General features: G+C 40.8%; 1 protein-coding gene across 3 annotated transcripts in view; it reads right to left on the bottom strand.

The window, feature by feature from the left end:
- Positions 1-2,249: 2,249 nt before the first annotated feature.
- The window catches only part of Slc25a16 (solute carrier family 25 member 16), a 32,687-nt gene continuing 21,762 nt past the window's right edge, over positions 2,250-13,174 (bottom strand). The window contains exons 7-9 of one of the 3 annotated variants that reach the window (XM_008832647.3): positions 12,477-12,639; positions 6,455-6,523; positions 2,250-2,800 (exon numbers count right to left, since the gene is read on the bottom strand). In XM_008832647.3, the coding sequence (XP_008830869.1) occupies positions 2,644-2,800; positions 6,455-6,523; positions 12,477-12,639 (389 nt within the window). In that variant the 3' untranslated portion in view covers positions 2,250-2,643. Of the gene's footprint in view, positions 2,801-3,494; positions 3,805-6,454; positions 6,524-12,476; positions 12,640-13,174 lie in introns of those variants that run through there. The other 2 variants (XM_029563360.1, XM_029563359.1) reach the window with 2 other exon arrangements.

The following is a 13,174-nucleotide window of genomic DNA, read 5'->3' as shown; positions in this document are numbered from 1 at the left end:
GCAAGTTGCTCAATTGTAAAAGGATTGCCTAGCACATGAAAAGTCCTCAATTTGATCTCTAGTTCCACAAAATGATAAAAGAAACCATGGAAACAATGATAAAAATTTATTTTCAATATCTTTATGGGTCTATAACTGACAACTTTAAAGTGCAATTTTTTATTTTAAAAATATTTTCAGTTCTCCTATCTTGATAACATAACTAAGATGCTGACTTTATACATTTCAATTATCCTAAGTGAATAATAATAGTTGGCTACAAATGTGGTCCAGAAATGAAAACACAAAACAGTTTTATAAATATATGTATTCCTACCTCCTGGTATGCTTATAGTCATAAAAAGACATTTAATTTTAAAATAAAGAGTTTGAAAAGTAAATCATTTCACCAAATTTTATGGATATGACAAATCTTTTACACAAAAATCAAAATTAATGCAGAAATAACACTTGCAACTTAGTTTTCTAATGTCTTAAAAATCAACTCTATCAATCACTACTTCTAAAGATGAAGCTTGTAACTATTTCCTCCATTTGTCGTGCTTAACAATAAAACACAGAAAGTACTCTCAACACAGCAATTGGAATTCTTGCATTTTAAACAAATTCTTAAAATAAATGGTACTAAATCATACTGTATTTTTTACTTAAGATTATAATACACTAAAATTACTGTACATGGAAGAACTCGTGTCTTGACAGAATACCTCAGAAACAGGTGCTACTTCATGGTCCACTCAGATAAAATTTCTAGTACATACCAAGTCATTTATCAGACATGTCAGTGGTACTGCTCTGCCTTTGAGAGTAGTGCATTCATTATTACTGCCTCTGGGAAATACACTGACTTGTTAAAAATCATGGAAACCAAAGTACCTGGGAATAACATTTGGCCAAAACCTGATAGTTCTTTGTTCAGACTCTTACTTTTTAAATACAACAGTAATTTTACAAAAAAATGAAAGGCTTGGGTGTGGCTCAGTGGTACAGCACTTGCCTGACATGCACAAGAGTCTAGATTCAATCCCCAAACAGAGCAAAAGAGAAATAAAGAAATAACCTTTTTAAAACAATGAAGGAAGCCGGGCATGGTGGTACACGCCTGTAGTCCCAGCACTTGGGAGGCAGAGGCAGGTGTGAGATTGAGGCCAGCCTGGGCTATAGGTCTACAGCAAGTTCCAGGCCAGCTGGGGCTACAAGGAGACCCTGTCTCAAAAAGACAAAAAAAAAAAAAAAAAAAAAAAAAAAAAAAACAAAAAAAAACAATGAAGGAAAAAGTGTCCTTTTATCCACTGGAGCAGAATTATAAGACAAATAATAAGAACACTACTTTGGCCAGGCATGGTGGGACACGCCAGCGCTGGGGAGGCAGAGGCAGGTGTGAGATTGAGGCCAGTCTGCTCTACAAAGCAAGTTCTAGGCCAACTGGGGTTTCAGGGAGACTCTGTTTCAAAAAGACCAAAAAAAAAAAAACTACTACTTTGATGTTGCCTATGTGTCATAGGACTTAAAAAATTCAGTTCTCTTTGAACCCAGCACTTGGGAGGCAGAGGCAGGTAGATCTCTGTGAGATTGAGGCTGGCTTGGTCTACATATTGAGATCCAGGCCAGCTGGGCTACAGGAAGACCCTGTCTCAAAAAATAAACAAAAAATTCACTTCTCATTCTGCTACAATAAAAGCAAGTGTGTTTATTTTAGTAACACTAAACACTGTTTGCATGCTGGAGATATAGTTCAGAGGTAGACCACTTACTAGAATAAGCAAGAGAGACCCTGAGTCTTTGTCTCAAAAAGATGGAAAAGAAGGAGGGAGGGAGGGAGGGAGGGAGGAACTGAGAGACAGAGGGAATAAATAAGCAATGTGAGAGGGCTTGGGATTTAGGTCACTGGTAGTGTGATCAGCATCTTTGAAGCTCTTTGAAGGTGCTGTGATGTAGCTCAGTGGTATGGTACTTGCCCGGCAGGTGCAAGACCCTGGGTTCAATCCCCAACAATGCAAAAAATCAAACACAAAACAATCATAATTACAGGCTGGGGAATAGCATAGTGGTACAGCATGTGCTCAGTATGCAGAAGTCCCTAGGTTTGATCCCAGCCCCTCCCCACCTCCACAACTACAATCACAATGAAAAGCTTAGAACATTATGGTAAAACTAATGACAATCTCTTCAACTCCAGTATGAAGTTACTTTTCCTTCCAAATAAACAACCTAACTGGTTAGTCAACATCAGCTTAAGTTTTGTTTTGTTTTTTCAGTGTTCTAAGGTATAATGTTTGGCAATGAAATGTATGTTAAACTAGCCATAGTGGCACATGCCTATAATCTCAGTACTTGGGAAGCAGAGGCAGGAGGCTTGCCACAAGTCTGAGGACAGCCTGGTCTACAAAATGAGTCCAAAACCAGTCAAGGCTACATAACCAGATTCTAGCTCAAAAAAAAAAAAAAACTATGCTAAGCCCTTCTGATTTGTGATTTTAAAAAACAAAAGAAATCAAGTATTAAAATACCAGTGGTTCCTGTGACAGGGTAAATGTCCCACTTCAAGTAATGCTTCCCTCACATTTTAAGGTAACATATTTTTAGCTAATTTCCTCTGAGAACTTACTGAGGAAAAGCAACTACAAACCTTAATTTTTTGCTTTAGTTAAGGTGAAAAAATTGTTTCATAAGTTCGTATGTTGTGAAAGCCACTGCTTGAGAGGGAATGCAGCGAATGTAGTTGAGAGATAAGCCTCGGTACAGTCCTCTTCGAATCCCATGGTGCCCGTAGACGTATTTCATCGTTTCCCGCATTGTACTGAAAGACAGTGATGACAGGGTACAACCATTCATGAGGCAACAAGACTATCTAAGGATCCAGGACAGGTTTGTTTGTTGATTGGTTGGGCTTTTTTGTTTGTTTTTGTCTTTTTGAGACAGGGTCTCCCAGTTGCCCCAGCTGGCCTAGAACTCACTATGTAGACCAGGCTGGCCTTGAACTCACAGAGATCCACCTGCCTCCTGAGTGCTGGGATTGAAAGGAAGCACTACCACACCCATCTGATTGGTTATTTGTTTGGTTTTTTGGTTTGTTTTTTTCAGTCAGACTCTCACTACATAATCTGGGTTGGCCTTGAACTATAATCCTCTACCTCCCAAATGTTGGGATAAAGGAGTTTGCCATCAGGCCCAGGCCACAGTACTATTTAAAAAGAGGCTTAACTAGGCATGGTGGCTCAAGTCTGTAATCCCAGCACTTGGAAGCAGAGGCAGAAGTTCCAGTCCAGCTTGGCTAGAATAACCCTGTCTCAAGAAAATCAATAAATGCATATATAGTAGTAGTGGTGGCACATGCCTGTAATCCTAGCACTTGGGAGGTGGAAGCAGGATGATCAGGAGTTCAAGGTCAGACTTGGCTACATAGCAAGTCTGAGAACTGCCTGCAGTGTGCAGAAGAGATGAGGGGAATGGACGGGAGGGGGGGGAGAGGGGGAGGGGAGGGAAAGCTAAAATGTCTTCTGTAATAGCTTTTGGAAGACAAGGGTTACAAGTGGCTACAACCTCACAATGAAACAGTGAATCATTTTAAACAAGTGCAAGCATTCTGCAGGAACATTCTGGGTTCTTCAGTACAACATATTCTATCTCTGATGTTAACTGACAGCACTATTCCATAGAAATACTGATGGATGCAAAACATGGAAGATGTATGGGCACCGCCTTTTAAGCATCTGACAATAAGCCTTTCTGCAACAGCAACCTGGTGGTTGGAGACTAAAGCTTGAGGAGCACCAGGTTTCAGCCCGGACCTTCAAGGAGGTGCTGTTGGGAGATGACAGGAATCTTTAAGACTTGGGAATGAGACTTCACTGCCTTCCTGGCTTTCTCTTTCACTCCCTGCCTATGAAGTAGATTACTTTGCTTGGGTTTCTTTGAGACAGGGTCTTGCTGCATAGCCCTGGCTGCCCTGACTTTGTAGATCAGGTTTCAAAGCAATCTTTCCCCATTCTCTCTCCCAAGTGCTGAGATTATAGGAGGGGGCCTCCAGGCTCAGCAACGTGAGAGGCTTTGCTCCAGCACAAGCTCTTGCTATGATGTGCTGCTTTGCCACAAGTCCAAAGGTCAGAGAGCCAAAGGATCACGAACTGAGTTGGATAGACATCCCCTGACTCAGTCTCATGTGTGTGATTGCACATGTGTGGACATGTGCATGAATCTGCTTGGTACTGAGGAATACTCCTGCCAACCTCCCCTCCCTTTTATAATACTTTTTATTTTGAGACAGAGTCTCACTAAACTGTGCTCATCTGGATTTGAAGTCACTATGAACCTGAAGTGGGCCTTCAATTTTTTTATCCTCCTGCCATATCTTCCTGGGTAGTTGAGATTACAGGCTTGTGCCACTAGATCTGGATTTCTTCCTTTCTTTTTCTTTTTTCTTCTTTTGAGACAGCGTCTCCCTGTAGCCCCAGCTGTCCTGGAACTCACTATGTAGACCAGGCTGGCCTTGAACTCACAGAGATCCACCTGCCTCTGCCTCCTGGGTGCTGGGATTAAAGGCGTGGGCTACCATGCCCAGCTCTTTTTAATTTAATTTAATTAATTATTTTTATTTTATGTGTATGCGTGTATTGCCTACATGTAAGTAAGTGCACCCGTGTCGTGCAGTGTCCAAGGAAGACAGAAGAGGCTCTTGGATCCCCTGGAACTGGAGTTACGGACAGTTGTTAGCTGCCATGTGGGTGCTGGGATTCCAACCCGGGACTTCTGCAAGAACAGCCAGTGTTCTTAACCACTGAGCCATCTCTCCAGCCCCCTTCTTCTCTTTTTTTCGAGACAGGGTCTCACTATGTAGCCCTGACTAACCTGAAACTCAGTATGTAGACCAGGCTGGCCTGGAACTCAGAGATCAGCCTGCCTCTGCCTTCTGAGTACTGGGACTAAAGGAGTATGCCACCATATCCAGCTACTTGTCTCTTTATAAGTTAATTGTGTGAGGTATTTGTAACAGTGACAGAAATCAGAAACCTGGTGGCCATAAAACTGAACGATTCTAAGCTTCTTTAAAAATTTTTTTTAATTTATTATTTTATGTGTATGAGTGTATGTAACTGCACCCATGTCATGTAATGTCTGTGGAGGTCACAAGATACTGTCAGATTCCCCTGGAACTGAAGTTAACTGCCATGTGGGTGCTGGGAATAGGACCTGGGTCCTCTGCAAGAGAAGCCAGTGTTCTTAACCACTGAACTTAACTTCAATCCCAATTCTGTTTCTATAGACTATAGAAAACTCTAGTTATGCTGTGCAGTAACAGCAGCCACCAACCACATGTAGTCCCTGAGCACTGAATGTGGCAATCCAAACAGATGAGCTGTGAGTGTAAAATATACCCTGGATTTCAAAAATCAGCATGAAAAATTCAAAATATTGAAATGTTTAAGTTACAGTATTTTAGAAATATCAGGCTAAGCAAAAAATTAAAACAATCTTCTTTGATATACTTTGTAAAAGTGTGGCTACCAGCCGGGCATGGTGGCACACACCTTTAATCCCAGCAGAGGCAGGTAGATCTTTGTGAGTTCAAGGCTGGCCTAGTCTACACAGTGAGTTCCAGGCCAGCTGGGGCTACAGGAAAACCCTATCTCAAAAAGACACTCCCCAAAAAATGTGGTTACCAGAAAAATTTAAATTACACATATAGTTTGCTGTATATTCTATGCAACAGAGGCTCTCTAAAATACAGTTTCCACACTGGGCTTGGTACATATAACTGTGATCTCAGCACTGAAGAATTTGAGGCAGAATCATGGGTTTGAGGTCATTCGAGCTGCATGTTCCAGGGAGCTATAAAGTGAGAACTTGTCTCAAAAACAAACAACCATGAAAAAAAAATTTTGTTTTGTTTTGTTTTTGTGGTTCTGGAAATTGAACCCAGGGCATTACACATGGTAGACAAACGTTCTACCACTGAGCTACATTCCTAGGGGGTAAATTTTTCTAAAAGAATTGGGACATGACTGAAACCTTATATAGCTTCCATAGTATGCTTTGGGAGATAAGAGGAGGGAAACAGACGTTGGTGAGAGGAGAGTCCTACCTTCCTACAGACTTTGAGCATTACATTTCCTAGCCAGGCATGGTAGTCCACACCAGTAATTCTAGTACTCAGCAGGTAAGGCAGGAAGACCACTGCATATTCAAGTCGGGACTTGTACTACAGGTGAGATGTCTCAGAAGAAGGAAGAAGAAAAAGTCACCACCACCTTCAAGTATGACTCACATCTGCGTCCCTAACACTTGAGAGGTGGAGAACAGAAAATGAAAGTTCAAGGTCATCCGTGTTGTATAACTAACTAAAAGTGCTACATGAGATTCTGTCTCAAAAAACTGAAGAAAAAAAAAACCAAAAAACCAAAAAACTCATTACATTTTCTAAAGAAAATGAACAGTTATATGTTGGAACACTTACAGGCACTTTTCAAACTCTGGCAGAATGGTTCCTAATTGCATTCTCCGACGAGTTACATCAAATGGGTAGCTGAAAGAAATAAAAGAATTAAAGACAAAAAATAAGTTTCATTCCCTACTCAACTATTAAAACCAAAACCCTATACACACCAGGAAATAATGCTCCTAATTTCTTACTAATAAATCTAATCTGGGAATCAAAATCTACACACAGGAATAAAATCAATTAACTACAGAGGTCTGTGGTCTTACAGGTTTTGTCTCCATCACTACCACAATATGAGGTTCTATTTATTCCCCAAGGCCAAATGAAATGGCACTTCCTAAAGAAGCACTGGGTGCCCCCACCAGGTATGTCTACAAGGTTTCTCAGCCTCAAAACTATTGACATTTTTGGATGGACTGCTCTTGTGCAAGCTGTCCTGAGGGTTGCAAGGTGTTTAGATGCATCCCTAGCTCTACGCACCTGAAGCCAGTAGCATCTTCAAAATGATCTCAACCAACGGTCTCCAGACACAAGGGAATGTCCACTGGAGTCAAAATCACCCACACTGAGAACCAGTACCCTATGAACACGCAGCAGGCCCCCTCCAATACAGCACACCAGTACAGAACTGTCTCTAAAGGCTAGACCTAAGATTTAGATCATTATATTTCAAGGACAGAGAATATTATAACATCAAAAATTATACATGGAAAAGTAATCATTTGAAGTAGGATTCCAGGTGATTTTAAAAATTGCTTTTGCTGCTGGGCATGGTGGTATATATCTATAATTTCAGCATGAGTTGGAGGATAGTCTAGTCTACACAGCAAGTTCCAGGTCATCCAGACCTACACAGTGAGACTCAAAAAACCAATCAGTCAATTAATTAAATTACTTTTGCTAAGGCAGGCGTGGTAGTGCATACCTGTAATCTCAGTGCTCACAAGGCTGAGGCAGGATAATTACCGTAAATTCTAGGCCAACCTAGAGTACAATAATGAATTCAAGTCTACCCAAGGTCACATAGCAAGACTCTCACAAAAAAATAAAATAAAAATTACTGGCCAGTCAGATCTTCCTGAGTCCCAGGCCAGCTAGGGCTTCAGAAAGACCCTGTCTCAAAAAAAAAAAAAAAAAAATTACTGGCCAGTGAGATGGTTCAGAAGATAAAGGGGGCTTGCTGTCAAGCTTAAAGACCTGAGTTCGATCCCCAGGACCCAGGTGGAAAGAGGTCTTCTGACCTCCAAATAAACAAAACGCAATGAAAAACTTGTAGTTACTTTTCAGGGCTAAAGAGATGGCTCAAGGGCTAGAGAGACTGCTCAGCAGTTAAGAGCACTGACTGCTCTTGCAGAGGACCCAGGTTTGATTCCCAGCACACACATGGGGGCTATGAACTGTCCTTAACTCCAGTTCCAGGGAAATCCGAAGCCCTCTTCTGACCTCCTTGGCATTGCATGACATGGGTGCACTCACATACATGCAGGCAATACACTCATACACATAAAATAAAAATAATAAAATATTTTAAAAAACAGAGATGGCTCAATGATTAAGAACACCTGCTGCACAATCATGAGGACCAGAGTTTGGATCCCAGTGCCCACAGAACAAGCGGGGCATCCCACAAAAAAAAAAAAAAATCTGGCCGGGCGTGGTGGTGCACGTCTTTATTCCCAGCACTTGGGAAGCAGAGGCAGGCAGATCTTTGTGAGTTCAAGGCCAGCCTGGTGTACATAGTGAGTTCCAGGACAGCTGGGGCTACAGGGAGACCCTGCCTCAAAAAGACAAAAAAAAAAGTCTGTAATTCCAGATCTGAGGGATCCCACATCTTCTCCTGGTTTCTGAATAAGCACAAGCATGCACACCCACACACATACATTCACATATAAACAAATGAAAATAAAGTAAATCATTTTCAAAAAATAAATAAAAAATAAGAATGCCAGGCATGGTGGTGCACACCTCTGATCCTAGTACTGGGGAAGCAGAGGAAGGTGGATCTCTGTGAGTTCAAGGCTATCCTGTTCTACATAGTGAGTTCCAGGACAACTGGGGCTACTGGGAGACCCTGTCTCAAAAAGACCAAAAAAAAAAAAAAAGACCAAATAAATAAATAAATAAACAAACAAATAAAAAAGGCATTGAAGAGATGGTTTAGCAGTTAGGAGCACTGCCTGCTCTTATAGAGAACCCAGGTTCAGTTCCCAGCACCTACATAGCAGCTAACAATCACCTCTAACTCCTGAAGCCCTCTTCTGGCCTCCTCAGGCACTGCACACACATGATGTACTTACATACACTCATATGCTTAAAATAATAAATCTAGCCAAGTGTGGTAGCATATACCATTAATCCTAGCATTCCAGAGGCAGAAGCAGGTAGATTCTCAGTGAGTTGAAGGCCAGCCTTGTCTATATAGTATGTTCCAGACCAGTCAGGGCTGCATGAGACCCTGTCTGAAAAAAAAAAAAAAAAAAAAAATTTAAAAAAAAAAAAAAAAAAAAAAAAAAAATTTTTTATACCTTAAATGAGTTCAATACCAGCCTTGTCTACAATACTGAGTTCCAGACCAGCGGGGGCTACAGAGAGACCCTGTCCCAAAAAAACCAAAAAAAAAAAGCCAAAATAACAAAAATAAATAATAAATAAATAAATAAATAAATAAATAAATAAAAGAATTAAGGGAAAAAAGCGCATGAAGATAAAAGCCCAAAACTTCAACCCAGGGACTGAGTTGTCAACCAGAAAGGCTATATGCAGATAACAGATTATCAGAAGAAAATGTAAGAGGACAAGGTAACAAGGACCAGGGGGATTAAGTGGGAAAGAAGGAAAACGGCAGCATTCTGAAGTAAAAATGCGACAAGACTTACATAAAGACTATTTGTATATACACACTAAGAAAACAATTTCAAGTTCTCAGAGCTGAGAGAGGGTAAAGGAAATGTGCTTTCTTTTCTATCAAAGGGTTAAATGAGAGAAAGTTCTATCTCTCCCCCAGTAAGAATCTCTGAGATTAAAGTTTGTGTTCAAGGGCTGGAGAGATGGCTCAGAGGTTAAGAACACTGAATGTTCTTGCAGAAGACCCAGGTTCAAATCTCAGAACCCACATGGCAGCTAACAACTGTCCGTAACTCCAGTCCCAAGGGATCCGACAGCCTCTTCTGACCTCCAAGGGCATTGCACAACACCAGTGCACTTACCCTACATGCAGGCAATACACACATACACATAAAATAAAAATAAATAAAATTTTTAAAAAGTTTGTGTTCAAGATTGCATCTTGCTCTCAAAAGCGGCGAACCACCTGAGTGTAAGACCAAGTTCTGACCACTCAGAGTGAGGCCCCCTTTGTGTTAGAAATAAAAACCCAGTAGGACCATCACTGAAGTGTTTACCTTGTTGAAATACTTTGGATCAGCCTGGCGAGGTGGCGCACGCCTTTAATCCCAACACTCAGGAGGTAGAGGCAGGCAGATCTCTGTGCGTTTGAAGCCAGTCTGGTCTTCATAATGAATCCAGGACAGCTGTGACTACAGGGAGCCCGTCTCAAAAAGACCAAGAAAAAAAAAAAAAGAAAAACTGTGGATCATGTGGTCATTTTCTTGAGACCCCCTGTCTCAAAAAGACCAAAAAAAAAAAAAGAAATACTTTGGATCATGTGGTCATTTTCTTGAGACCCCAGACCCACTTTTAACAGAGCTAATAGAGGTATGGTGGCAACACTCAAAAGGAGACATAGAAGGATCAAGAGTTCAAGGCCATCGTTGGCTATATGGCAAATTGAGACCAAAGCTACATGAAACCCTGTCTCAAGAAACAAAGAACAGCCAGGCATGGTGGTACATCCCTATGTAGTCCAGCACTCCAGGGACAAAGGCAGGCTGATCTCTCTAAAATTGAGACCAGCCTAGTCTACACATAGCGAGTTTCAGACCAGTTAGGGCTACAGGAAAACCCTGTCTCAAAAAAACAGAAAAAAAAATGTACACAAAAGCTGAACATAGTGGCATACACCTGTAAGGCCTGCACTTAGCTAACAGAGGCAGAAGGAGCTCAAGGTCAAAGCTAGCAAGCTACATAGCAAGATCCTGTCTCAAAAAACAAAAAAACCACAAATCAAAGAAGGGATAGAAACACATCACTCAACACCAGAAAGGAGAAAGACTGTTTTAAGACCCAATGAACTAGAACAGTTGAAAAGAATGAAAGAATTGAGAAGGAAGCCACTGCATTAAGGTCCATGCAAAAAGGAGTATCATTTAGAAGTAGGAAATGGGCTGTGGATACAGCTCAGTTGGTAGTGCCTCCCCAACATGAGAGAGTTCTGGGTTCCATCCCCAGCAGCAAGTAAACCCAGGAAATGAAGCCTGGTTGTAGGAGCAGTAATCCAGCAGTGGGGAGGTGGAGGCAGGAAGATTCGAAGTTCAAGGCCATCCTCAGCTACATAACAAGTTTAAGGTCAGTTTGGATTATAGGATACCCTATCTCAGAAAAAAAGGAGGGAAAGAAGATGGATTTTAAAGATCTAAGCTGGGAGTTCAAAGTGAAGACAGGGAGGTGGAAAACCAAGAGTCAGAACAGCTGGAGGTGATGTCTACAAAGGAGCCATGTTCTACAGCCAAATTCCCACAAGCACAGCACACCTCCCATCTCCTATGATCAGCTCTCATTACAAGTACAACAAATCTACTTTCACAAGGCAATTCCTGAGAAACCCAGTAAAGGCCTTCCATCTTACTCTGACTTTTCCTACCTGGTTCTCTTTGACTCTTGTGACACTAGAATCCTTGGTGTCTTCCTACATTGCAGGGCAATTCCTTCTTAGCCACAAAAGCTTTCCTCTTCTTATTTCTGAGAAGTTCTTGCTGCTTAGTCTTTTACTCTTTATCTCACTCTACTTAATCTCTCTTGGTCTAGGGAAATTTCTTGACACCATCTTTCCAATTGTGATATGGAAATGCTTTTATGAATGTTCCCTCTACATGTTACCATCTTTAAGTCCAATTAAATAATATTGCCACCAGGCTAGCTGGGTGCAATGAAATATGCCTTTAATCTCAGCACTTGGGAGGTAGAGGCAGGTGGACCTCTGAGTTCCAGGTCAGTTTGGGCTATAGGGAAATCCTGTCTCAAAACAAAAATAAAAAATAAAAAAAATAAAAAATAAATAAAAAAAACAGAACACACACTCTCTCCTTTTGGTTTTGGTCTTTTTTTTTTTTTTTTTTTTTTTTTGAGACAGGGTCTCCCTGTAGTCCCAGCTGGCTGGAACTCACTATGCAGACCAGTTGGCCTCAAACACAAAGAGGTCCACCTGCCTCTGCCTCCCAAGTGCTGGGATTAAAGGCATGCACCACCATGACCTATTCTTTTGGTCTTTTTTTAGGCAGGGTCTCCCTGTAGCCCCAGCTGGCCTGGAACTTGCTTTGTAGACCAGGCTGACCTTGATCTTACAGAGATCTGCCTGCCTCTGTCTCCCATGTTCTGGGATTAAAGGCATGAGTCACCACGCCCAACAGATGCTCTCTTCTGGACTCCACAGTCACTAAACTCACAGGCAGTACAAACCAACTCCCACACACAGATATACATATAATAAAAAGTAAAAATAAAATCTAAAAAATAAAAAAAAATACTATATGGAACAAAGTAGGCTTTCAAGATTTTAAGCCAGGAGGGCTTTACACACACACACACACACACACACACACACACAGAATAAATGGCTCACACTTCAGGAATTTATTGTAGCCAAATCCATGAGAACAAATGGATTATTTAGTAATTCTCATTTGCTTTTGTTCAAATGATTCCACAGGAAACTGGACAGATTTGGATAAATACAATCAACTTGGCATGTAATTATCGATCATATGCTTACAATGAAAGCATAGCTGAAAAAGTATTAATACTTATAAAAATTCATAGTCATATTTTGTAAAGGATTCAGCTTCCCAATAATCTGTTAGGAGAAGATCAGATGAAGCCAGGTAACCGTGCCTGATGGAGTCAAGTTGGTGAGGACACTTACGATATTGTCTGTGCTATTGCTCCAGCAACACCACCACAAAGTAAGTTTATGTGAGTTTTCAAAACTAAGATATTAGGATTGTCTGATGAAGGTCTGCCAAGAAGGGTAGGAGCATGGGCAAGCCCAACACTCTTTAAGGTACCAAAAGTAAAAAATGAAACACCTGAAAAACAAAATATAGATTCACCATGATGCTTACCCAACATGAGCTGAGAAAAAGACCTTTCTTACATAATAAACAATTAATTCAAGAAACTAATTATGCATTTTCTAATTTCTGATGTTTGCCTTAACCTAGGATAAAAATATTTAATACTTATAAATACTAAAGCCAAAGAAATTACTACATATAGGGGCTGGAGAGATGGCTCATGGGTAAGAGTTCTGGCTGCTCTTGCAGAAGACTCAGGTTCAGTCCCCAGTGGCTAACAACTATCCATAACTCCAATTCCACAGAATCTGATGCTCCCTTCTAGCTTCTGAGGACACTGCATGACACACAAGTGCACTTACATACATGCTGGCATGTATGGTATGTAGATACCCATGTACATAAAATAAAAATAAGTAATTCCACCTCGGTTTTCACACACTAATGTATTGTGTGTTGAAAGGAACGATAGTGAACATAATTTCACATCATATATTGAGTAGAATTAAACAGTATTCCAATGTTTAAAATGAATGACATTGAAACT

The sequence above is a fragment of the Nannospalax galili genome, unplaced genomic scaffold (assembly GCF_000622305.1).
Source record: "Nannospalax galili isolate Female #2095 unplaced genomic scaffold, S.galili_v1.0 scaffold156, whole genome shotgun sequence".
Taxonomy (NCBI): Eukaryota; Metazoa; Chordata; class Mammalia; order Rodentia; family Spalacidae; genus Nannospalax; species Nannospalax galili.
Note: the sequence above shows the minus strand (reverse complement) of the source record. Positions and strands in the feature narration are given on the sequence as shown.